The 25,621-nt window shown below is 55.0% G+C and overlaps 1 protein-coding gene, 1 long non-coding RNA gene and 1 pseudogene across 10 annotated transcripts; 1 reads left to right on the top strand and 2 right to left on the bottom strand.

The window, feature by feature from the left end:
• Window positions 1-1,743: 1,743 nt before the first annotated feature.
• Window positions 1,744-25,486, bottom strand: PNPLA6 (patatin like phospholipase domain containing 6). 9 transcript variants are annotated; one of them, XM_070464751.1, is made up of 35 exons: window positions 25,415-25,478; window positions 25,202-25,279; window positions 24,203-24,264; window positions 23,779-23,866; window positions 23,523-23,605; window positions 23,241-23,338; window positions 21,139-21,279; window positions 20,891-21,050; window positions 20,321-20,401; window positions 19,985-20,113; window positions 19,543-19,623; window positions 19,287-19,458; window positions 18,663-18,746; window positions 17,994-18,103; window positions 17,691-17,858; window positions 17,526-17,603; window positions 12,735-12,940; window positions 12,363-12,494; window positions 12,161-12,284; window positions 11,694-11,807; window positions 11,361-11,436; window positions 8,877-9,020; window positions 8,596-8,659; window positions 8,149-8,317; window positions 7,768-7,950; window positions 7,482-7,600; window positions 7,149-7,305; window positions 6,729-6,845; window positions 6,577-6,646; window positions 6,024-6,140; window positions 3,923-4,224; window positions 2,631-2,747; window positions 2,385-2,490; window positions 2,174-2,283; window positions 1,744-2,073 (listed from the first exon to the last, which is right to left on the bottom strand). In XM_070464751.1, exons 3-35 carry the CDS (start codon window positions 24,227-24,229, stop codon window positions 1,969-1,971), a joined length of 4,032 nt encoding a protein of 1,343 aa, XP_070320852.1. In that variant the 5' UTR covers window positions 24,230-24,264; window positions 25,202-25,279; window positions 25,415-25,478; the 3' UTR covers window positions 1,744-1,968. The 9 variants fall into 9 exon arrangements, with proteins under 9 accessions (XP_070320852.1, XP_070320847.1, XP_070320861.1 ...); XM_070464746.1 differs by lacking the exon at window positions 25,202-25,279 and having other exon boundaries at window positions 25,415-25,486; XM_070464760.1 differs by lacking the exon at window positions 25,202-25,279 and having other exon boundaries at window positions 1,744-2,043; window positions 25,415-25,486.
• LOC110152504 (cylicin-1 pseudogene) lies at window positions 9,029-11,184 on the bottom strand (annotated as a pseudogene).
• Window positions 11,770-14,735, top strand: LOC139034311 (uncharacterized). Its single transcript, XR_011486707.1, has 2 exons — window positions 11,770-11,857; window positions 13,170-14,735. It is a non-coding gene; the product is annotated as an uncharacterized lncRNA (long non-coding RNA).
• Window positions 25,487-25,621: the final 135 nt, after the last annotated feature.

The following is a 25,621-nucleotide window of genomic DNA, read 5'->3' as shown; positions in this document are numbered from 1 at the left end:
GAAATTAGAAAATTCTCTAACACCATACATACACAAAAGGAAAATCAGAATGGATTAAAGACCTAAATATGAGAATGGATCCTATGAAACTCCTAGAGGAAAACAGAGGGAGGATACTCTTAGAAACCACAGAAAGATCTTTTTAGATTTGTCTCCTAGGGTAATGGAAATAAAAACAGAAAATAAACAAGTAGGGGCTTCCCTGGTGATGCAGTGGCTAAGAATCCACCTGCCATTCAGGGTACACAAGTTCAATCTCTGGTCCAGGAAGATTTTGACTAGGCCCATGAGCCACCACTACTGAAGTCTGTGTGCCTAACCCTGTGCTTCCTGACAAGAAGCCACAGCAATGAGCAGTCCATGCACCACAACAAAGAGCAGCTCCTGCTTGGCACAACTAGAGCAAAGCCTGCGCCAAAAGCAATGAAGACCCAGAGCAACCATAAATACATTTTAAAAAAGAATACATTTTAAACAAATGGGACGATCCCCTGGAGAAGGAAATCACCACACATTTCAGTATTCTTGCCTGGAAAATCCCATGGACAGAGGAGCCTGGCCGGCTACAGTCCATGGGGTCCTAACACTTTCACTTCACACATGCCCAGGGTCAACTAAGCCCATGTGCCACATCTGGTAACGTCTGTGCGCTGCAACTGGAATCTGTGTGCCACAACGAACGATCTCTCATGACACAACGAAGATTCCACATGCCACAATGAAAACCTGACACAGCCAAATAAATAGGGAGTCAATAAAAACATTCACTCTCACTTTATTAAAAAAAACCAGATAACCAACAAGGACATATTGTATAGCACAGGGAACTATCCTCAGTATCTTATAATAATCTGTAAGGGAAAAGAATCTGAAAATGAATGTATGTCTTATATATAACTGAGTCACTCTGCTGTGTGCCAGAAACTAACACAACATTGTAAACCAACTAACTATACTTCAATTAAAAAGAAAAAAAATTAAAAACATATACATATAAAATTTTATTTAACTTTTTTGGCCATACCACGTGGCATGTAGGATCTTAGTTCCTCACCCAGGGATCAAACCCATGCTCCCTGCATTGGAAGCATGGGGTCTTAAACATTGGATGGACAGGGAAGTCTCCTATGCTATGTATATTTTATAAGAAAACATACACACACAACAAACAAACAAAAAATCATCCAGGGTTCCCCACTGCCCGCAAGATAGTCTTGTGAATGAGCCCACCCATTGTCACATCCCCGCTCTGGCTCCGGGGAGGGGGAGGCAGTGATGGGGAGCACCAACAGGCCAGCAGCACACAGTAGAGAAAACTGGCTGGGAGCCTCCGAGAGTAAAGTTCTTGAGCCCCGTTCATGCGTGTATGTATGGGACGTCCTTTGGGGACCAGGCTCAGGAGCACACACAATAGGAACACATAGAAAACATGGAGCTTCTGCACACAGTAGGACTAGTCAAGGGGCGAAGGCTGTGGGAACCCAGTATGGGAAACGAGGGGTGCCAGAATGGGCATCCGTGATCCCCAGAGAGGCGCACAGCATCTGCAGGCCGTGTGGTCCAGAGCCCGCACCGAGTCGGACTGCAGGCCACTCCCACTGGGAGTGGGGGATGTTCAGCCAGAGGCTGGGAGCACTGGTCACTGTGACAAGCTCAAGGCTGTTTCCAGCGCCAGCCTCAGCCATCCTGAGCATAGACGGTGGAGTGAGGTGCTCCCTGAACCCAAAGATGACATAAGGCCACTTCCAAGAGGGAAAGGTTTATTGGTGTGGCTGATCGAGGGTCATCAGTGCAGTGCTGCCCCTCCCCCACGCTGGGGAGGGGGGAAAGGCCAGTCCAGTGTGTGGGCCCTGGGGGTCAAGGGGGACCCAAGGGGTCACAGGCATAGCAGCAGGCAGAGGGGGAGTGAGCCACCCCCACAGGGCTCACCCCTTGTCCAGCCCAAGGCGGGGACCCCTCTGGAGGTCCTCAGGTATCCGCAGCAGGGCTGGAGGGTTCCTGCGGCAGCCAGCGCCGGTGCCGGAGGCTCGACTTCTCCTCCTCCTGTGGGGACAAGGGGTGGCCCCCCACGCCCTGCGTGTGTCATCGCACAGCCCAGGCCAGGGGGGCACGTCAGCAGAGTCTCCCCACTGCACGGGCGGGGGGAGGGCGGCCCGGGTCACCCCCCTCTCACCATCTCCAAGGCAGTGCTGGGGCTTGCGCCCTCCGGAGAGCCCCCTTCGTCCCGTGAGCACTCGGGGCCCGCGTCCTCCTCGTACTCCGTCAGGCAGTCCGACTCCTCCCCTGCAATGGCGTGGGTGAAGTTGACGCGGCTCAGGACTGCTCTGACCTCCCCGGCCACGTATACCGTCCCCACCCTCCTAGGGTGGCCCTCGGTCCCTCACCATCAGCACAGCCGTCGGAAACCGAAACGTAGCTCGTGGTGGGTGGCTCGATCCGGGACACTATCTCCGCCAAGTCAGTGAAGCCGGAGCTGGGGAAGGCGAGCACCTGCCGGGTGATGTGGATGAGGCTGGTCATTTGAGGTGTGTGTGTTGGGGGTGCTTGGCGGGGAGGGGTCCATTGGGAACTGGGGTGGGGAGAATCTATTGTCAGAGGGGCCCTGCCGATGGAGGAGGGCACAGGCTTACGTCTGCACGGCGGCTCTCGTTCAGGTCGGCAGACCGCCGGTCTGTGAGCATCTTTTCAATGATGTCACCCCGGCTCCAGCCCCCGAAGACGGTCGATCCATACTGGTAGCCCACATCCTGCAGGAAATGAAGGGGGCTTGGGGCCATGTGTGCGACCCCCAGAATGTTCCTCTCTGCTTATCCCCACCCTGCTTGCCCCTCCCCTGGCCCCTCAGAAGCCTGCTGCTCTGTAGGAGCTGGCATTTGAGACTAAAGTTCAGAGTTGGGTGTACTTAGCACACTCATCCCCGCATCCTCGAGCCTATGCCCCTGCCCAACATTACTAATCCATCTTAGCACATTTTTTTTTCCCACTCAGCACCATGGAGTGTGTCAAGTGTCAAAGGACACAGGTGGCAGTGTGCAAGCTTATTTCAAGCTCTACAAACAAGTGTTAGTTGCTCAGTCATGTTCGACTGTTTGTGACCCCATGTAGCCCACCAGTCCCCACTGTCCGTGAAATTCTACAGGCAAGAATACTGGAGTGAGTAGCCATTCCCTTCTCAGGGGATCTTCCTGACCCAGGGATGGAACCTGGGTCTCTGGCACTGTGGGCATATTCTTTACCATCTGAGCCACCAGGGAAGCCCTTGCAAATATGTGCTATACCCCTAAACATCACCATTTCCCATGGCCACTACAGACATCACTAATCCATCACGGCTTGCCTTCCCAGTGAGCCTGGAAAGGGCATCAAATATTTTTCACTCAGACCACTGGACAGCCAGCTCCTGATGCTTTCTTTTTCTCTTTTTGGCCGCACTATGCGGCAGGCAGGATCCTAGTTCCCCGGCCAGGAATTGAGCCCGCGCCCCCTGGAGCAGAAGCTCGGAATCTTAACCTGGAATCTGGACCACGGAAGCCCCCAGCTTGATCATTTTCTCTTGGCATGCACTATGATCCATTTTTCTGGACCAGTGGCACATTACACAGTGCTGCTTTCAATGCATCACAAACCTGTGGCAGACATTACTAACTGACCGTGGTACTTATTCCCACCAACACAGAAATGGCGTTAGAAATCTCTACACCGTGCTTCAGGCAGCGCAACTCGCCTGGTAGTTCATACATAGCGCATGTGCAGCCACGCCCCCTTGTGACACTCATTGTAGACATCACTAATTGATTACCGTTCTATTCCCCCCAGACCCAAATAGAGCCCTAGATTATTTCCCCTTCTGTGGTTTTGGGCTTTCAGGAGTAAAGGTCTGCCGGCCCACCACACTGTCACCAGGTGGCTCCCACCAACTCACATAGATCTGGTCGAACTTTCCGAAGTCCATGGTCTTGAAGCAGTCGATGGGTGGGCGCAGGTACTCACAGTAGGAGCTGGACTTCACAACCTCCAGCTGTCGCACGCAGGACACGTAGGCCAGGCGAGACTGGATCTCTGCCATGTCTGGAACCTTGATCTTGTCTGCCCAGGGGTTCAGCCGCTTCCACAGCAGCCACCAGCCAGACAGGCTGTCCCCGTATGTGCTAAGGTCTGTCTCGTCCTGGCTTCCCACGTCGATGGCGATGACTGTCTTGGCACCCATGCTGCGGGCGATGTCCGCTGTGGGGCCAGGGAGTCAGCTGGGGGCTCCCCACCAGTACCGGGGCAGGGAAGATCAACCCAGTCCCACAAACACCATCACTCACATGGTCATGCAAAAAAAACCATGCGAACGACATGCAGGCATGCAAAGAGGTAAGTATGGATGGATACAGAGGCTGATGATGTGTGGGAAGTGGGGTCGGGTGTTGGAGCTTTGGGGTTTGGGGAACCAGGGCCAAGGGAATGGAGAAGATAGAGCACAGGGACAAAGTCACTGTATAAAGAGACATGAAGTCAAGTGCATGGGAAACAGAGACATGGAAGGAGAGTGACACAGAGAGAGAGTATAGTAAGGACATCAGGAAAGAAAGGTGAAGGGATCAGAGTCATGAAAACAGACAGAGGGTCTGAGATGCAGGGAGACAGGGGTGGAAGGAACCTGACAGGGAGATGTGGGAATAGACACCCAGAGAGGGACTTCCCTGTTGGTCCAGTGGTTAAGAATCCACCTTCCAATGCAGGGGACATGAGTTCGATCTCTCGTTAGGAAACTAAGATCCCACATGCCGCAGGGCAACTAAACCCTTGTGCCACAACTGGAGAAGCCCTGTTGCACTGCAACTAAAGAAAGTCTAAATACCTCAGCAAAGAGCCCACACACCACAGTGAAGACCCAGAGCAGCTAAAAACAAAAAAGGATGCCAGGAGACAGAGCCAAGGGAAGAGAAACACAGGGGACCAGAGACAGCAACAGAGACAGGTGGGAGAAACAGACAGAGATCAGTGGCCAGAGATATGGAAGGAAAGAGGATCCAGGTGGAACCAGAGACCTCAAGATGAGGCAAGAGACAGAGAGCAAAGAGCTGGTTGAAGGAGATTCAGGGGAGCAGGATGGATAGGGTAAAGGGTGGAGTGATGGCATAGTGTGTGTGGGGTGCTGAGGTCACAGTCTGTGTGCCCCACTGAGGGTCCTTGCGTGGGTCTGGGGGTGCCTGTGGACAGGTCTGATAGCCACGCCCATTCCCCAAAGACACCTGAGTCTCCATCAGACTTCCTGTGTCCCTCACAAGCTTGTGTGTGTGTGCGCGTGCAGTATGCACCTTTATCAGATATATACATCTCTTGTCTGTATGTTTGTGAATACACCCACCTCTGGGTGGGGTATTTCTCTGTACCTACACCCAGTACTGTTTGCATTCCTTTTACATGTCCCTAGATCAATGTCTGTTTCCTTGTGCATCCAAGCATGCCTGTGCACCAGAGTTTGTACACACCTGCTCACGTGAATGTGGTTGTGTGGATGCATGTATCTATATGGGCTGCCTGTGCCAGAGTTGGCAAACCATAAAAAGTCAGAGGAAAAATTATTTCGGCTTTTTAGGCCATGTGGTCTCTGATGCAACTATTTGACCTTGCTGCACAGACCCAGCCACAGACAAAAGGTAAATGACTGGGAGTGGCTGTGTGCCAATAAAACTTTATTTATAAAATCAGGCAGGGGGCCAAACTTGGCGTGCAAGCGAACTATGTGGATCCCTGGCTTATGGGACCTCAAGCATCTGTGTAGCCAGGAAAGGTGTCTACTTGTGTTTGCACACTTCTGCGTGTATGGAATTTTAAGTTGCAAATGCCCCTGCCTCTTATCTGCATGCTTGAAGTCAGCAGGCATGAGAGAAAGCTGGTGGTGGAGGCACCCCGCCCATCTGTGTGTGTACGTGCCTGTCCAACACAGCACATGCGTGCATCCTACACATGCACATACCGGCTGTGAGCTCGCCCGTGTGTCCGCGCAGGAGGACGAGCAGGTGGCTACTTGCCTGGCAGGTTGTTGATGTAGCCGCCATCCATGAGGAGATGCCCGTCCTTGGGGTCGCACAGCGGTGGCAGGTAGCCCGAGAGCGTCATGCTGGCACGCACGTATCGCCACAGGGAGCCTGCCCGGCGGGACACACAGACACAGACACGCACAGGCACACTCAGACGCACTCAGAGGCCCGGCCAGCCCCGTGGGCTCGCTGACCTGGCACGTTGTTGACGAAGCACCCATCCACCAGCAGGTGCCCGTCCCTGGGGTCGCAGAGCGGGGGCAGGTAGGGGCAGTAGGAGGCACTGGCCCGGACGTAGCGCCACACGCAGCCTGCGGGGACGGGGGGTGAGGGGGTGAGGCGCCCGACAAGTCTCCCGCCCCCCCCCCGCCCCCCCAGGACAGACATACCTGGGGCCCTCTGGGGCATTAGTGGGTGACGGTTAGTGCTCAGCAATCAGGCCAGGAGGGATGGTCACTCATGTTAACAACTTGGCTGCCCACCCCCAGCACCCACTGCCCAAACGGCCCCAGTGGTTGTGGCAGGGCTGCCTGGAGGCACGCACCATCTTTGTGGACACGCATGGCCGAGGAGGTGATGTCTGTGGTCACGTTGAAGTATGGCAGCCACAGGTCCTGCAGGAATAGGAACCGTGATCCAGGAGGACTGGGGATGCCTATGGGGAGGGGTGGCGGGGGGCATGGGGGAAGCATGCACCTCGATCTGCTTGTCCTGGAAGACACGGTGGATGCTGCGGTTGAAGGCTGACCCCGTGAACATGGAGGTGACGGGGTAGGTGAGGTCCAGTACGGGCTCCAGCACCGAAGTCATGCTCTAGGGGCAAGGGGAGAGCTGGGGTCAAACAGGAGTCACCTGGGGGTCACTGACTAGTAGGTCCCTAAGGGTATTAATTGTTCTAGCTGGGAGCTGGGAGCTAGGATCACTAGCCCAGAAGTCACAGGGGTCATCAAAGGTCCTGGAGGTATCTCTATAAGAATCCGGATGGGCTTCACAGGATTAAGTCAGGGAGGGTCAGGAGAAATCCAGAAACTTCTCTGAGGTCAAGTTTTTCAGGGTGCTCCTGGGGTGGGGGGACCCTTCCCCACCACCTCCCCAACCCCTCCCCGTAATACACACCTTAGCCCACTCCCGGGCCCGCTGTTTAGTGCGGCTGGCGCTCCGCTCCTCGGCGTACAGGGCCCCAATGAAGGAGCCGATGGAGGTGCCGCCCACCAGGTCAACGGGGACCCCCGCCTCCTCTAATGCCTTCAGCACCCCGATGTGCGAGCAGCCCCTGCACGGTGGAGGAGACTCAGTGACTTGCTGGAATCCCTAAGCCCCACCCCCAGGAATCTCCTCCAGGCTCCCTCACCAGCAAGGAATTGGTGCTGTGGGATCCCGCTCAGGGAGTCAGCTCCACCCCTCAAGGCACCTGGCCCCGCCCCTGCCGGCACTGATCACACCCCTCACCTGGCCCCGCCCCCGCCCAGCACCAGGGCGATGGTGTTGCCTGTGAGCACCCGCGCTAGGCGGGAGAAGTCGCTGTGCCGGTCTGCGCGCCTGGAGAAAACCTTCTCGTAGAGCTCGTGCTGGTACGACGGGAGAGAGACACGGCGCATAAGGATGGGGGTGTAGGAGGCACCCTTTGGACCTTCAACACACCGCCACGCCCCTCTGGACTCTAAGCCGTGCCCCTCCACTAGCCACGCCCCCGAAGGGTTCTGCCAGTGGACCCGCGCCCTGCAGCACCCCTCACCAGCTTGGCCGGGCTGCGGCGTGAGAAAAGGCGGCGCGGACAGCGCAGATGCAGGTGTCCCGAGCACCAACTGCGCATGTTTAGCCACTCCACAGTGCGCGTGGGGCCTGCGCCCTCCTCGCGGTGCAGCAGGACCAGCTGCTTGAGGGCGCGCACTGCCGTGTTCTCCAGCATCTGCTCCAGCTGCATGGGGGGTGGGGTGGGAGTGGGGAGCACCGGAAGTCACTCTCACCGGTGGTTTCCTCCCCGCCCCCAACACCTGGCCCCCTGGGTTCCTGGTCACCTAGCCCCACTGGTGAAGGTGCATATGGCCCGGCACAGGCACCCAAGGGCCTGGGGTGGGATCCTGGGGGTGCGGGTCACTGTGCCTGGTCTCCAGACCTGGCCGAGTGTGGGCTCCTGGTCGCCCAGGCCCACGATGAGGATGCAGTCGGCCTGGCGCAGGCAACGCACGGTCCAGGGCGTCAGCGATGTGTCTGTTTGGTAGAGCACGATGCGGTGCGTGTCCTCCTGCTGGGCCAGCCACCCTGACAGTCGGAATTCTTGAATGCTAGGGTGGGAGTGGGGAGGGTCATCTTGGGGCTGGTCAGGGGTCCCTGCCCTCAGAGACCATGTAGCTCCACTGCTGTGGGGATGTGGATGTGGACATTCAAGGCCTAGACACGACTGTGTCCTCTAGGGACCGATTCACCCCACTGTCTCCCCAGTGACCAGAGGGATGGGGGCCCATGCTCCTTGTTTCACAGCCTAGAACTCAAATGAGACTGAAAGAACCCTACGTTCTGAGCTCACCCCTGTGCTCCCCATCCCCGTACCCCCAACACACACCTGTCCAGTGCAGAGGCCCCCAGGCGGGCCCGGATGATGTCACTGTTGAGGAGGAGCGTGGGGCCTGGAGATGGATGAGTGAGGAAGGGTGTTCAGGAACCTGGGCCAACAGAGGTGGGGCCTCTCTCATGAGAGAATACCACCTATTTGGCTTACAGGGCCTTGTTCCAGCTCCACCCCCACCCTGACCCACCAAGGCATCTCCATTCCTTGACCAATGCCCCCGCCCGCACGCGCCTTGCCCCACACAGACCAAAGGCCTGCCCTTGCCCACGACTGACCAATGGCTTGCAGAGCGTGCTGCAGCTCCAGCATGAAGGCCACCATGGGCACCTCGGCACACACGGGCAGCACTGCCACTGTTGACAGGTTGCTGGCAGGGTTGGTGAGCTCCGAGTGAGGGGGGACACCTAGTCCCGAGCCTGCTGAGACCCCAAAGGATGTTATTTGCTGTGCGGTCCTGTGTTTGGAAAGGTCAGCTCTCCCCCACCTTCTCAGAAATCCCTTCTCCTTGTCCCTCAGCTGAGGCTGAGTGACGCCATACTGAAGGTCATGGTCTCAATCTTAGCCCCACAGCCTCAATCACTGTCCTTGATAAGATCTGGCTATCTGACCCTCAGTTTTGGCCCAGTCTCCTCAGGGGGATCCACTACACAACTGTATAACCCTTTCTCTTTTCCACTCTGCCTACATGGACTTGATCTGTGCCCCTACCCATTCTCGCCTGGGTGGGGTGGGGGGGTCTCTGTCCACTAAAAGGACTTGAACACAGAACTAGACTGAGATAAAGATGTTTCTGACCCACCTATCGCGTCTCAGCTTCTCTGCATACACCTTAGACTAAAACATTGACCCCTATCTCTTTTTTTTTTTTTCACGGAAGACTTGTTTTTATTTATTACAGTTCCACAGAAGTAGAAATGCTCATTTGAGAGTAGCTATTGTTAACTGTGGTAAGGCCATTCTGTGAAATGAAGTGCTCAGTTGTTCTTTAAAGCAGCTTATGAATCCATTTTGCTTCAGGAGGAACTGTGATTTGTATTTCTGAAGGTCTTAATCTCTTTTTTTCCACCTGGCTGGGATGGTTTGGGAAATGCTATAGTGAAATATTGTTGATTCCATAATTTTTTGCTTGATTCAATGATTGGTATGGAATTATCACATGTTTTGATGTTTATTTCTTGCTGACATAGAGAATTCGAGGTGTGGATGTCTTCATTGATTAATTCTCCCAAACACCGGGGAGATTGCGCCCAAGCCTCTGGCTGCCTGAGCCACTCGCCCTACCCCTATCTCTTGATCAGACCTCTCACTGCTTCTTCTCCTCCACCAATTCCTATAATAGTCTTGTTATTCAGTTGCTAAGTCATGTCTGATTCTTTGGGACCCTGTGAACTGCAGCATGCCAGGCTTTCCTGTCTATCACCATCTCCCAGAGTCTGCTCAGATTATAACAATATAAACAAGTTCAAATGCCTTTCTGGTTCCTACAAAACTTGCCCTGGCCCATTCCTCCCCCTCACTCACTTTCCACCTTGAAGTGTTTCAATACCACCAAACCCTGTCGGAGTCCTGTCAGCATCTGGTCCCATCTCATTTATCAAGTCTCTGCTCATTGTCCTCAGAAAACCCTGCCTCCTTAGGTTAGTCACACCCCATCAAGACTCTCTTTTGCTTTCTACATAGTACCTTAACTGATCTTGTACTCTTTGTCTTTTAAAGGCTGTTATCTTACAAGCCAAGCCATAAACCCTTCTAGGGGTTTTGTCTTGTGTACTCCCCCACCACCCTGCACCCTGCAGGATGCCCAGCACACACTAGATGCTCACTAGAAACTCGGTCTTTGTAGCATCACAGAGAGGTTCTCAGAGGTCTGAGATTTTTAAAGTCCCTGCCCCTGTAGCTGCCCCAGAATCACACCAAGGGTGGTCCTGCCAGCAGAGTGGGAGTGAAAGTGTACTTGGCACAGAGTGCAGGACTGGGGGAAAGTCTGTCGGGGAAAACCCTGGGCATAGGGATGGTTCCTGGCCACGGCTCACCCTGGCCCCACCCCAGATATCCGGGTGTCAGGGCTGCCTGGGCAGAAGCCCCGGGGGGAGAAAGGAAAGTAGAGGTTGCCTAGGCTAGTCCAGGGTCAGGTCACCATAACCGAAAACCTCGGGCCCATATTTCTGCACGCCTCCAATCTGACCACTTTCCAGTATATCCTAGCTAGGAAACTTCATCTCCCAGTATGCCCTTGAAGGGAACCACACCTCCCAGCATGCCCTGAAACTGAGAAATGCGACTGCCAGCATCCACCAGGACCAGGAACCACATCTCCCACCATGTTGGTAACCTATTGATGTCACTTCCCAATATACCGTAGGCCCCAAACACCACCCCACAAGCTACACTTCCCAGCACACGTTAGTCTAGGTCTTCCTTTCCTAGTAGGTGGACTCCATCCTCCAACCAGCTCTGACACCCAGAACCAAGGTTGCCCCTAAGACCCCACCTCTCATCATGACTGACGCTTTAGATTCCACTAACAAGCAGCCCTGGGTCCAGGACTCCATTTCCCGGCATGCCCAGGAACCCGAACTTCATCCCCCAGCATGCACCAGAACTCGCATTGCAATTTCCTGCTTCAAACTCCACCCGGAGCAGGTTATACGCTGGACTCCACCTCCCAGAATGCCCTGGGCTCAAGGCTCCCTCCCCCAGCACGTTCTGCAGCGTTGGACTACATCCTCCAGTATTCCCTGGCGCCTGCAGGCTCCTACCTGGGAAGGGTCCTCGCAGCTGCTGCAAATTCCCCAAAATCTTCTGACTCAGCAGGTGGATGAGGCGAGTCACGACCTGGGGCGTTGGAGGCCGGTGGTTCAGTGAGACTGCAGGAGCAACTCTGCGAGTACCACCTTTTCCTCCTTGACCCGGGCGCCTGGGTCCGTTACCTGGCCCCGCCCCTCACTTGGAGGCTTCAGCTCCTCCCTAGGGCTCCATCCTGCACCCGAACCCCCTCCCCACCCATTAGGCCCCGCCTCCTCTAGGGCCACACCCCCACTCATCTGTCCCACCCCTATTAAGAGAACAGCCCCCAGCCCAGCGAGCTGCACCTGCGGGTATCGACGTTTGATGTGGCCCAGGGTGCCCTCGGGGAGTTTGGCCAGCTCCGTGTCGCGCACCGCGTGCACCGTCGTGGCACGTGGTTGCCTTGTCAGCGCCTCCACCTAGGGGACCAAGTGCGTGACCAGGGCTGCATGAGCCAGGAGGCTGATAGGTAAGGGGAAGGCTGACTGGGTGCAGACAGAAGGTGGAACTAAGCCTTGCTATCCATCTCGGAGCTCGGGGAGAGGCCAGGACAGGGTTCCACACCGGGTGAGGGTCCCTCACTACACTGATGAGGTTGCCCCCATCTCCCCGCCCCATGGAAAGAAACTAGAGAAAATGGAGTACATGAGGTTAGAGGCGGGGGAGGGCGCGTTCAGTGCCCCATCCTGTTGCCCGGGATGAAATACATGTTGGGAGTGGGGGGAACCTGGACTAGGAGAGGTTAGAGGTCAGTGGGTGGGGCCACACTCACCACTCCTATGAGATCCCCGCGGCCGTACTCGCCCACCAGCTCTTTTTTGCCACTGCCCCTCTGAATGACACTACGAAGCCGCCCGTTTAGCACGATGTAGGTGCAGTCTGAACGGTCGCCCTGCCTGGGGTGGGGCGCGGGTGTCAGACAGAGTGGGTAGGTGGGCAGGGCCTGAAGAAAGGGGTGGAGGCGGGCACTGTACCTGTACAATGCGCGTCCCGCCTCCACTGCAGTCCAGTCGATGGCGAAGTCCATCTGGCGCACGAAGGGCGACATCCTGGCGGCCACGGTTTGTGCGGCGCTCAGCACCACGCTGGGCTGTGCACGCATGATCCTGCAGGCAAAGGTAGGGGGCGCATGGGCCGGGGGGCGCCCAGGAATAGCCGGTAGGGAGTGTTGAGTTGGGTGATGGCCTGGGGGGTGGGACAGGAAGGGCTCAAAAAGTGAAAACGGCTTTTCAAGTGCTGTTGAAAAGTGTGGAGCATTCAGAGGCATAGCCACATGCAGGGCAGAATGGAGTTGGTCAGGGGACCCCCTGAGTCACCACCGCCCCAACATGGGGCCCAGGCTGTACTCGTAGAAGTCAGACTTGGAGATCCGCAGGAAGGTGCAGTCACGCTGGGCTCGAAGCGTGAAGATGAGGGGCTCGCCGGTGAGCACAGCCAGCTGTCCCACTAGCTCCCCGGGCTGTACCACAAACAGGCACACGTCTTCCGCCTTGTCGATCATGCGCTGGTACACATGCAGACTGCCCCACAGCACGAAGTGCAGGCTCACATCCTGTTGGGGAGGGGCCAGGAGATGGGCACCTGAGTGACACCCCACCCACAGCTCGGGTCTGTGCCCTCGGAAAAGGTTAAGGAAAGAAAAGTTGGCGGCAGTCAAGGCCTTCCATAGCACTGAGCTGAGCAGCACATGTATCTATATTCCCATTCAGCACCCACAGCAGATAGTGCTAATAGATCACCCATCTCAGCCCAGATTAAGACGCAGGAATTCTTTTCAACAGGGCCAGCAAGAGGCTGGGAAGACTGGCTACATAGGAGCATGGCTGAGCTTAGGTCCTCTTTGCTTGTGCAGGTCAACTGCATAGCTACATGGAAAGGAACAAAGTTGGAGCCTCACCTTTCATCGTGTCAAAATGGATCAAAGACATGAATGTGACAGCTTAAACTATACAACTCTAAGGAGAAAACACAGGAGTCAATCATGGTCACACTGGACCATGGACGCAATGGAATCTTGCATATGATACTAAAAGCCCAAGTGACAAAATGAAAAACGGATAAACTAGACTTCATCAAAGTTAAAAACTTTTGAGTTTCAAAGGGCACTATCAAGGAAGTGAAAGGACAACCCACAGGCTACGAGAAAATATTTGCAAATCATATATCTGCTAAGGGTTTGGTATTCAGAATATGTGAAGAATTTTTACAAATCCACACTAAAAAGACAAATAACCCGATTCAAAAAATGGGCAAAGGCTCCAAATAGATGTTTCTCCAAAGGATATATGAATGGCTAGTGATCCTATGAAGATGCTCAACATTATGAATCACCACATGCTGCGTGCTAAGTCATGTCCTCCTCTTTGTGACACTATGAACTGTAGCCTGCCAAGCTCCTGTCCATGGGATTCTCTAGGCAAGAATACTGGAGTGGGTTGCCACGCCCTGCTCCAGGAGATCTTCCCAACCCAGAGACCGAACCCACATCTCTTATGTCTCCTGCATTGGCAGGCACTAGCATGCCTGGGATGCCCCATGAATCATTAGGGAAAATGCAAATCACCACAAGGAGATGCCACTAGGATGGCTAGAATCAAAAAGTGTCAGAGAGGTGTAGGAAACTGGGATCCTTAAACACTGCCGGTGGAAATGTAAAAATGTAAAATGGTGCAGCCACTGGGAAACAGTCCTCAAAGATTCAAAGATAGAGTTGCCATTGTGTTGGGCATGCATGCTCAGTCATGTCTCACTCTTTACAACCCCATGGACTGTAATCACTAGGCTCCTCTGTCCCTGAGATTTCCCAGGCAAGAATACTGGAGTGGGTTGCCATTTCCTTCTCCAGAGTTGCTATATGACCCAGCAACTCAACTCCTAGGACACAATGAAAACATATCCACACAGACATGTGTACACAATGTTCATACCTGAATCATGCTATTTTGCATACTAGCCAAAAGGTGGAAATAACTCAATGTCCATCAGCTGATGAATTGAGAAGCAAAATGTGGTTCATTCCTATGATGGAACAGTATTCAGCTGTAATGGAATAAGGCGCTGATGCATGCCACCACATGGGCGAGCCCTGAAAACATCATACTAAGGGAAAGAATCCCAGACACAAAGGGCCACATATTGTTTGATTCCATTTATATGAAATGTCCAGAACAGGCAAATCTACAGAAACATACAATCAGTAGTTGCTTAGGGCTGCCACTGGTTAGGAGGTAGGAGATGGATGGCTTTAGAGTGTGGTGTTTCTCTTTAAGGTGATGTTCTAAAATTGACAGTGGTTATGGTTGCACAACTCTGAATATAGTAAAAACCACTGAATTGTACTCTTCAAATGGGTGAACTGTATAATGCGTTAATTGCATCTCTAAAATTATCACCAAAAAAAAAAAAAAAAAATCCCCTTTGGGGAGTTCCCTGGTGGTCTAGTGGTTAGCATTTGGCACTTTCACTACTGAAGCCAAGGTTCAATCCTTGGTCAGAAAACTGAGATCCCACAAGCTGACTGGTACAAAAAAAAAAAAAAAATCCCCTTTGCTCTCAGTTCTGTGTTCTGCTCCAACCGTGTTGGTTTTCCTTTGTTTTCGAGATGGGACAGCTCCACCACAGGGCATCTGCACAAACTGTACCCTCTGCCTAGAATGCTTTTTCCTCCCCCTTGCACCTAGTTAATTTCTCTTTGTTCTTCCTCCTTCACTGGAGGTCACTTCCTCAGAGACACTGCTCTGCCTAAATCAGACGTTGTAGAACTGAGGACATCCCCTTTGTAGCACGAAGCCTATGTGATTTAGCAACGATCTGTATCATCCTTTGAGGAAAGGTCTATCTGTGAGCTTCTCAAGGGCAGGGGACCCCGCGGGTGTTTGTTGGCCCTACAGCAAGCCTGGGACAGAGCAAATAGCCCTCTCCCCTCTGGTTAGCCTGCCCAGCTGGACACCACTCTGTACCACCCTCTTAAATAAGGAACTGAAACTGCCTAGAGACAGAAACATTCCTTCCTCATCCAGCACACAAACCTGTATGACACCCCACAAAGCCCTGATGAGCACCAAAACACAGCAAGGATCCTTGGGAGGGGCGGGGGACATACACACACACTGGAACCTTCCAAGACAGAATTCCCAGGCTGGGTTTGGGCTACAAATGGAAGTGACTAGTATTCGGCTGCCATTCATCCTCAGATTGGTAAACATGTTTTTTTCCCCCCACAACAGGACTCTCAGAGCCTTGAATATGCTAATGAGTTCACTGGGCACTTCCAAGAAGGACTAAAACAGTCCAAGTTCCCCAAACCTGTTGCACTCAGATCCCTTGTGATTGGGGTGTTCGGTGAAATATACTCGGAAATGTTTGTGGAAAGCAGGGTTTCTCAACGTTGGCACTACTGACATGTTGGACTGGATAATTCTGTTGTGGGGGGGCTGGCCTGTGCATCTTGCATCCCTGGCATCTAGCCATTAGGTGACAGTACCACCCTCCCAAGCCAATCAAAAATGTCGCCCTGTGGGACTTCCCTGGTGGTCCAGTGGTTAAGAATCCACTTTGCAATGCAAGGGACACAGGTTCGATGCCTGGTTGGGCAACTAAGATCCTACATGCCGTGGAGCAACTGAGTTTGCACACCACAACTAGAGGGTCTGTGCATTGCAACGAAAGATCCCACTTGACACAGGATGATCCTGTGTGCCACAACTAAGACCAGACATAGCCAGATAAATGAATAAGTAAATAAATAAAATCTAATCTCAAAAACACTGAAGAAAAGCTTTAAAAAAAGTCTCGACATGGCCAAATATCCCAGGGGGGTGGGCCAAACTGCCTCCCACCACCCACTGAAAACCACTGTACATGGTTTTGGGAGGGGGCACAGCAGACCAGCTTTGTCCCTAACCAAGTCCTGAAGACCCTGAGGAGCCTTGGATGGCTGCACACCAGCCTGGTATGTTAGCAGGCTGGGCTGGGCTGGGCTGAGTTGAGCCCAGCAGAAGTTCACAGATAAGCAGGGCCCAGGGGCCCCTGCAAGGGCCATGGTGTGACCACACTTCCTCAGCCAGGCCTCCAATACCTCGAACAGCGGGCACCAAATGTACTCTGCAGGAAGAAGCCCATTCTGCACTGAGCAGCTCAAAGTGACAATACAATGAAACTGATCACGTGATATAACAAATCAACTAGAATCTAATTAAAATAAAAACCACCATCATCCAGCCAGCTAACATCCCCTCCTCCAAACCCAGACCTCCCTCTCCTGAGCCTGGGGCGCTGCTGTGGTCTCAGCACTTAAGTCATGTCACTCTTACTGTCACCCCCCCGCCCCATTGTCACCATGCCTTCCTCTGTGGTCACCCTTGCACATACCCTAGCAGCTCAGAACTGAGTACTTCCTGTCTGGTCCTCATAACAGTTCCTGGAGGTAGTTATGAGCCATGCCCTCGCCCCCCCATTCCGCAAATGGGAAAGATGAGAAGTTTCTGTATGATTCACCCAAGGTCACCCAACGGCTGCAACTCTGGTTCCCTGATGATTCACCCAGGGTCACCCAAGGGCTGCAACTCTGGTTCCCTCTTTAAGCCTCCTCCCCTATGCTCCCCAGCTGTGATGTCACGAAAGGGCCTCAGTTTCCCTGTCTGGAGAATGGGCAGATTAGTGGGCTACGGTTTCCTCCACTTCCTGCATGCCATCAGAGGGCAATGAAATCCAGTTCGTGAGGCTCGTGGGGCTGGTTCCTGGCCTCCAGGTCAGATTCACACCTGCACCCATTTAGTGAGCCCCACCACCCCCCATCCCAGCAGGGACCTAGGATAAGAAATAGAGCATCAGAATATGTTGTAGATTTTGAAGGTCAGAAAAATGGAGGTTGCAGGAATGGCCAAGGGCAGAGAAGAGAGATCTTGGGGTGGGGGTCCTAGTGTTAAAGGTTCCAGTTTGCAGGGGAAAGGTCAGTAGGTCCAGAGGACATGGGGAAGGAGGGCTGGGGGTGAGAATCATAGGATCCAAAGGTCAGGGGTTGGAAATCATGGACTGAGAGGTCTACATGTAAGGTGAAAAGGCAAGGATCAGAGATCAGAGAGAGAGAGAGGTCTCAGGTCAGAGCTGCAGGGTCAGAGGTCAAGGGTCAGACTCACCTGGTCCCCCTGGCGGGCAATGATGGTGCCAGCTTTGGCATGATGTAGCAGAACTCGACTATTCAGAAGGGTGGGATCCTGAGGAGGAAGGATAGGGGTTTGAGACAGCCCAGGCACACCTACTACCCCCCTTACCTGGTCCCCTAGACGCCCTGGGCTACCCACCTCAATCTGCATCAGCTTGGCCAGCTCCTGCTTTGCTGCCTCAAAGATGCTGCTTGTCTGGCGGCCCTGGTAGGGCCCGAAGGGGCAGCTGCCGGGGGCCAACTCGTCCTCACAGTAGCTGTACTCACAGGCGCCTGCTGGCTGCTCCCGGAGCTCCTGACTGGGAGTCTGTGGGGCAGGGTCTGTGACCTCCATGCTCCCTCCAACCTTCTTCCTTGGGAGACTCCACCTTTGGCTAGGCCAGGGTTCCAGGAGGGGATTGGAGTCAGGAGGGATGGGTGGGGGAAGAGGGCAAGACCTTACCCGAGCTGAGGCTGCCTGGAACCCCCCTGAAGCCTCTTCTTGCAGGGACACAGAGATCCGGCCCCGTTCATATGCCATGTCGAAGTCCGAGCGGGGGCCACCCTGCAAGCCTGTGGTGGATGAGGGGCAATAAATGCAATAAAGATGAGAGTAACCATAGCTGGAATCTAAGCAAACACTATCTAATAACGTTATCCCAGGCAGCAGCCGTAAAGACATGGACTAATCCATCGCCTCTCTCTATCCCTTGCAACCCTTCTCAGTACAGTGGGAGAGCACCATCTCAACAAGGACCCACAGAAAAAAAAGACATGAGAAATGCCCCCAATATTCCTACTTCATGGATAAGAAAAATCAAGACTGGGAGGCAGGTGGACTTCCCTGGTGACCCAGTGGTTAAGAACCCTCCTGCCAATGCAGGGGACACCTGTACTATTCCTGGTCCAGGAAGATCCCACATGCCCCCCAGTAAGTAAGCGCGTGCGCCACACCTACTAAGTGCACACTCTAGGGCCCATGCTTTGCAGTAAGAGACGCCACTGCATGAGAAGCCCGTGCACCACAATGAAGAGGAGCCCCCTTGCACAGCAACGAAGACCCACTGCAGGCAAAAATAAGTAAATAAATGATATTTGATGGCCTCCCCCAGCTCCACCTGGTGCCCCAAACCTGAGATATCCACTGGCATGGAGATGCAGCGACTCAGCAAGGGGGCTGAGGAGGTTTCCAGGGATGTGGGCTTCACTGGGTCCCCTGGAGGAGACGTGGAATTAGGCTCCGGCCCCTCGGAGCCCCCAGGTCTACAGCGAGGATCAGGGGGTGGGGAACAGAAGGGGGCTCGAGGAGGGGTCAGCTCAGAGTTCCTGGGGACTGGGCGACTAGGAAAAGCAATTCCAGTGGGCCCGTGGGACTGAGGCCAGGGCTTCTGGGGGACCAGGCAGGAGGAAGACCTGGAGACCTAGCTGAAAGGGCTCTTGGGCTGAGGGCTTCCGTGGTGGCTCAGATGGTAAAGAATCTGCCTACAATACAGGAGACCTGGGTTCGATCCCTGGGTCGGGAAGATCCTCTGGAGAAGGAAATGGCTAGTATTCCTGCCTGGAGAATTCCATGGACAGAGGAGCCTGGCAGGCTATAGTCCATGAGGTCACAAGGAGTCAGACATGACTAAAGCGACCAACACTTTCACTTTTGGGGGGCTGGGCAGGTCAGGTGGGAGTCCCTGAGGAACTGAGACAGGCACTGAGGGGCAGAGGCTGGCTCAACCTGAGCTCCTGGGAGCCAGGCAGGGGTCACCTTGGGTAACTCCAGTCCCGGGCAGTGGGGCCCCAGTGGGGTCAGACGGCCGGCCAGGGGTCTCCCTCAGCTCCTCTGAGGCCGCGGCACTGACCATCCGCTTGGAGCCACGCACCGGGCTGGTGCGGGGTGGGAGGCCCGGGCTAGGGAAGAGGCGCAGCGGCTGGATCTCCTAGGGGCAGAGGGCATACTTGTGGCATGTCCGGGGGAGGCAGGACTCACCCCTCCGGCCCCTGGTACTCTGCAGGCAACTCACATGGCTGAAGAGCTCATTGGTCAGGCCCAGGTAGTTGTGAAGTGCCAGGAACGTGACCCGCTGCAGCCTCACCATGATGATCTTCGGGGGCGTGGTCGGCAGAGGCGGGGGCCAAGGAGAAAGAGGGTGAGCCCCAGGAGAAAGTGGGGACCTAGCACTCAGGGGGTGGGGCCATGGATGGGGAGGAGGAGATGGAGCTAAGGTCAGAGGTCAAGATCAGAGAAGGAAGGGGCTGGGCAGAGCCACAGGAGCCAGGGAGAAACCCACAGTCAGGTGGCAGAAGCCTGGGGAGATGGGGTGGAGGCGACTCAGAGGAGGAGTCGATGAGGTCTGGCTGCTCAGAGTTGATAAGCCCACCGTGAGCGCCTCTTGGCAGCTGGGTCCAGCCCCCAGGAGCCTGTGATGGGCGGGGGTCATGGAGGGAACTGAACCGCCCACTCACCTGCACCACTCGCACCAGGCTCTCCGGGTACTTGGTAAACACGGCTGAGAAAGCCTCGACCGGCAGCCGCAGCACCGTGGAGTCTCGGGCTGCCCGGGCGGACACAGTACGCTGGGGATGCTGGTGGCCCTGGGAGTGCAAGGAGAGTCAAGGTCGGGGTGGTAACAGCCCCCTGCCTGCCCCCCCCCCCAGCCCCTTACCAATGCCATTCCTTGAGGGACCCCTGGAAACATCAGAGGCCCATCAGAGGTGGGGGCTCTGGGGGTGACCCTCTCCTACCCAGTCCAGTGGGTGTGGCCTACCGTCTCCCCACACCCCTCCGTACTGGTGACTCACAGTGATGACATCCAGTATGCTCAGGAGGCTGTTGACACTGTCCCCAGGAACCACTTCCTTCACCACACACTCCTTCCCGTCCTGAGACACACAAAGTGGGGTGGGCACTGACCAGTGCTGCCCTTACCCTTACCCTGTTGACCCGCCTCTTGCCCCCTGACCAAGCCACCAGCCCTCATTCTCACGTAGCCTGGTGATCGCTGACATCCTGACCCCATGAACCTTCCCACCAGCAGCGCTAACTAGCTGGTGACTGTGCTGACCACCCCAGACGCCCCTGGGCATCTGTTCCTGACTCCTGCCTGTACATCTTATAAGGACCACCAACATGGGAACTTCACTGGTGGTCTGGTGGTTAGGATTCAGTGCTTTCACTGCCATGGCCTGGATGTGATCCCTGGTCAGGGAACTGAGATTCTGCAAGCCATGCAGCACGGCCCAAATTAAAAAAAAAAAAACCACCAACTCTGCCTACCAAAACCACTGTCCGTCCCCAGTGACTGTGGCGCCCCTGCCTGTCCTGCTGCCCACCTCGTTACCCCGCGGAGCCCCCCAGGGTGGCACACTCACAGGCCCCGGCAGACACAGCTCCAGGAGCCCGTCCTGTACCACGTAGATGCTCGCGTCCGGCTGGCCAGGCCGGAAGACATAGTCGCCCTGGCTGAGCCGCTGGAAGACCATGTGGCGGCACAGCTCCAGGAAGAGTGGCTTCTCAAAGTGGCCCAGCACCCTGGACAGGGAAGGCGGGGAAATGCAGATATGAGGAGGTCAGGTCAGCCCCAGCTCGGCAATGGCCCTGCCTGCACCCTGACACTGACCGGACGTTCTTGAGCATGTAGAGCACCTCGGAGGGCAGGTGGGAGTTGGCCAGGTCACCCTCGGTCAGGTCAGCCTCCAGCACAGCAGGCGGGGGTTCCTTCCGCTGCAGCGTGGGCGCCTCTTTCTGGATGCGCAGGATCCTGGTGGCAGGAGAGGGGGATGGGGGCAGTGGAGAGCAGAGAGGAGGCTCAGGCAGACCTCAGATCCTCCTGCCCCCACAGAGCCCCTCCTGGGGTCCTTAGAGCAGTGGTCAGCAAACTCTGGCCCACTGGCTGAATCAGGCCAGCCACCTCCTTTTGTCCATAAAGTTTCATTGGCACACAGCTACATTCATTCATTTACACATATCTGTGGCTGCTTTAATGATACAACAGCAGGATTGAGTCATTACATTACCGTTGTATGCAGCCTGCAAAGCCTAAGATGTGGTCCAAAAAAGAAACTTGCTGACCCCTGATGTAAAACTCTGAGGTTGCCCTCCACTAGTCACAGGCTTCCTAGATGGAACCTCTCATTGGGCAGACTCCTGACATAGCTTCCAAGATATGAGCAGACCTCAGCAAAAGCATCTATGTTCATCATGGCACCCTAGATAGTCCACCAGCTGGCAATCACAGACTAGACTCCTTGATACAGTCTCCCTCATGGAGGCAGACCCCTGGGGTAGCTTCCGTTATATCAGGAGACCCCAGATGCAGCCTCTCTGCTCTTTATAACCATCCCTGAGATAGCCCTTCCTCCTAAGCCTCAGACAGCCCTGAGAGAGCCCCTTGGATGGCCACAGAGGCTCTTGAGATAGCCCTGGTTACAGACAGAGACTCCAGATACAGCTCCTCTGCTGATCATGGACCTCAGACAGCTCTTCCCTGCAAGGCATAGTTATTACTGAGACAGTCCTTCCACTGGTCACAAGATGCTCAAGATAGACCCTCTAGAATGAGCTCAAACTGAGTTAAACTCCACAGAACAGAGGAATAGAGCAATAGCTCCCCTTCTGATCAGGGAGATCCTTGGGCTAGCCCTTATCCAGATCACAGAGAACTGAGATAACCCTTCGAAGGTCATGGTGACATCAGGGTAGCTCCTCAAGGCTGTGCAATCAATGAGACTGCACCCCAGGAGTTGGACAGACCCTCAGCTCATTGTGGAAGACCTCAAGACAGCCCTTCTGCTCAAGCCATAGAAAGCCATGGGATAGCACACCTACTGACTGTGGTCAGCCCGGGCATAGCACCTCAGTGTGAAGAAACACTTGAGACAGACCTTCACATAGACCCTACATTGTCAGGAGACCCCACAGTCAGCTCTCAGCTTAGAATGATTTCTGGGAGAGCCTTGCTCAGAAACCCTGAGGTAGCCCTTTTATGACAACACGTCTGAGATGTTCTTCCTATCTCTAGTGTGAAAAGATTCTTGAGATGACTCCTAGGGAACAGAAATCCCTGACACAGTCTCCTTGTAGTAGAAGAACTGCAACGAAGGTGACATAGAGAGATGCTTTCTGATGTAGAGGGACTGCAGAGATAACCCCTGGGGAACAAAAGGTAGAGACAGCCCCTCCAGCAGGTCCCAGAAACACTCTGGAGTACCCTGGAATAAACCCTTTCACGTGGGGAGATTGGACCAGGGCAAGACATCCAAGATAGCATTGTTGTTGTCTAGTTTCTGAGTTATGTTCTACTCTTTGTGACCCCATGGATTGTAGCCTGCCAGGTTCATGGGATTTTCCAGGCAAGGATACTGGAGTAGGTTGCCATTTCCTTCTCCAGGGGATCTCCTAACCCAAGGATCAAATCCACACCTCCTGCATTGGCAGGTGGATTATTTACCACTGAGCCACCAGGGAAGCCAGAGATAGTAACTGGGGATTAAATAACTCACAGATACTTCTGTAGTAGAGAAACATGACTGAGAGAGCCCTCAAGGAATAGAAACAACCTGTCTGGTAGGGGAGAGCTCTGAAACAGTCCCACAGACGTGGAAAGACTCCTAAGACAGACAGTTCATGGGGTTCAAAGAAGCCCGAGATACACACTTCGGTGTGGGCTGATCACTCAAAAAGCCCTGAACATAGCCCTGGGTACACCCAGCACAGCCTTACTTCTTGGCAATGTTGAGCATCTTAAGTTTCTTCTTCATGCGCGGGCGGGAAGTGGTGGAGACGGAGGCGTCCACTAAGGAAGAAGTGGATTGTGACACCTGGGAGAATTAAGGGGAAGGGGGGTGAGAGGAATGCATCAACTGCCAGTTCAGACCCAGAGAGGCGAGGGCAAATCCAGAGGCCCTTAATCAAGGAGGGCGGCGGGCTTACTAAGAAGTATAACTAGGAAAAGGGCAGGGCCTCTGTGTGGCCAAAAGGAGCCTCAGAGGGTCCCAGACTTACCTTCCGCATAATCTTCCGGCCATAGAAAAGCACTTTGTCTCTCTTCCGGAATCGGTAACGGGGGCCCTCCGGGGCTGGGGTTTCTGGGGATAACAAGGGCGGAGAGGGGCATTCTGAGCTAAACGCATACTCCGCCCGGCGAGAGATGGGGACGCTGCCTGCGGGCTCCAGCACATCCCACTTCTACTGACTCAGGGGCCCAGACATTTCACCTTCCCATCCCTCAACAGCCCCAGAAGGCCCTCCCGGTCCTCACTCGGCACTCGAAGCCTCCGCACCAGCAGCAGGATGAGCACGGCCGTGACCAGAACCGCGACTCCAGCGCCGATCATCATGCCCAGCACCTGCGGGACGAATGGCACAGGCTGCGCATCGCACACCGGGCCCGTCAAGCCTTCCCCGGGGGCCGGGACGCCCGGGACTCCATCCAACGGAGCCAAGTCCGCTCCGGAGATCACACTCGGCTCGGCCCTCGATGTCCCCATCTGCAAAATGGGCCAGCGCGGCTCCCTCCCCCGGGGAGTCAACTCTTTCTGGAGGTTCGCCGGCCCGCAGTGCACGCCGGGAAGCGTAGTTCAGCCTGAACAAACGCAGCCTAGTTATCGCGGGACCGCGATGATGCGCGCTAAGCACGTCGGTAACTGTAGTCCCCGTGGCGGTGCACAACCCCCAACCCTTACCATTTCGGTTTGCAGCGGGGCGTCCATCTGTTTCTTCTGGCAGGGCTGCACGTCTGGCACTCCTGGGGAGTGAGAAACCGGAGCAACCCGGGCAAGTCGTCACTCTGGGCCCGCTCCTCCCCTGCAGCAAGCCCTGCCCTCTTTTTACCCTTACTGCCGGGAGGTTTCTCTGCCGGCTTGGGCACGGCTGGAGGGGTGCTGCGGAGCAGAGGGGTGGGGCAAATTGAGTTCGGGTCCCGAGCTAGGGAGTGAGGTGGGTCCCCGGGTCCCTACCAGGGTCTCCTTACTTACTCACCAGACCGGCCTGACGCCCCACTTGTCCAGCCACACCCTGGGGCTAAAGGGCAGCCGGTCGGACACCTACTATCAGCAGCCAGAAAACAGGTTCCCCAAGGGGCACGGTTTTCTCCAGCAGGTGGCCCTCTCTGCAGGATCAATCCTGACCCGATCCCTAGGCCGCACCCCTGCACCCTCTGCGTACACTGGATGCCGCACCCCAGGGAAACCGGGCCCGAGTCATGGGGCTGGGGAGATGCCTGGCTCCCGCCGGAATGCTGCCAGGAGCGCCTTCACAAGGAGTCGTGATGCAATGCCGAGGTCTCAGTAGCATCCTGGGATGCTCGGAGTGGGGTGGGCTCGCAAAGTGTTACTGGTTGATGCTGGAGATTTACTGTCACGTAATAGTAAATTTAGGGGTTTTCTGATGGTGCGGAGCATCCCTGGGAATCGGGGAACGAGGCTGGGACCATTTCTGGGAGACGTAACCAGGGACGCTGGAGTTACTAGGGGTCAATAAAAAGTTATCGAGAGATTGCGAGGCATATAAGACTATCACTGGGAAAATCGGGAACTGGTTGGGTACATCCCTGGAGTTGTTGGAGCGTGATACTGAAGAATGCTGGAATATCACTGAGACTTTTCTGGGAAGCTGAGACTGTTTTGGCAACCTCAGAGTACTAATGGAAATTTGGGGGAGTCACTGTGCCCTTGAGACCGTACCTGGAAAATTCGCAGGGGATTGGTCTCCTCCCACCCGAGGATGCACCTGGCTACCGGTGCGAAAACACCTGCTGGGAGCTGGGGGAGCGGGGTAAGAGTCAGGAAGTCGAGAGCTACCGAGAATCGACGGAAGACAGATCTTAGGAAAGCCAAGGGCTCGCTAACAACCCGAGAAGGGATGTCCCTGCGGGTGCCAAAGAAACCCGGACTCACCCAGGAGCCGCAACTGGGGTCCACCCTGCTCCAACTCCGTTAGCGTTCCGCCCAGCGCCTCAGGCGCGGCCCCTTTAAATTATTCACCGCAGGGCGCACCGCAGCCCCGCCCCCCCCCCGCCCCCCGCCATGCTTAGAAGGTCGCGCGGAGTGTGGCGACGCTTTAAAGGGACCCGCGACCAGTTGGCGCAGGGGATTCCCCTCCCA

This window comes from Odocoileus virginianus, chromosome 3 (assembly GCF_023699985.2).
Source record: "Odocoileus virginianus isolate 20LAN1187 ecotype Illinois chromosome 3, Ovbor_1.2, whole genome shotgun sequence".
Lineage (NCBI taxonomy): Eukaryota > Metazoa > Chordata > Mammalia > Artiodactyla > Cervidae > Odocoileus > Odocoileus virginianus.
Note: the sequence above shows the minus strand (reverse complement) of the source record. Positions and strands in the feature narration are given on the sequence as shown.

What these genes read in the sequence shown, in the direction of transcription:
- PNPLA6 (XM_070464736.1), bottom strand. Translation starts at nt 24,007, where the DNA reads ATGGGGACATCGAGGGCCGAGCCGAGTGTGATCTCCGGAGCGGACTTG. An exon ending in TCCAGGCAGCCTCAGCTCGG is followed by an intron (nt 17,859 to 17,993) that starts GTAAGGTCTTGC and finishes CCTGCCCCACAG; the next exon opens with ACTCCCAGTCAGGAGCTCCG. An exon ending in TTCCGACGGCTGTGCTGATG is followed by an intron (nt 2,284 to 2,384) that starts GTGAGGGACCGA and finishes ACGCCATTGCAG; the next exon opens with GGGAGGAGTCGGACTGCCTG.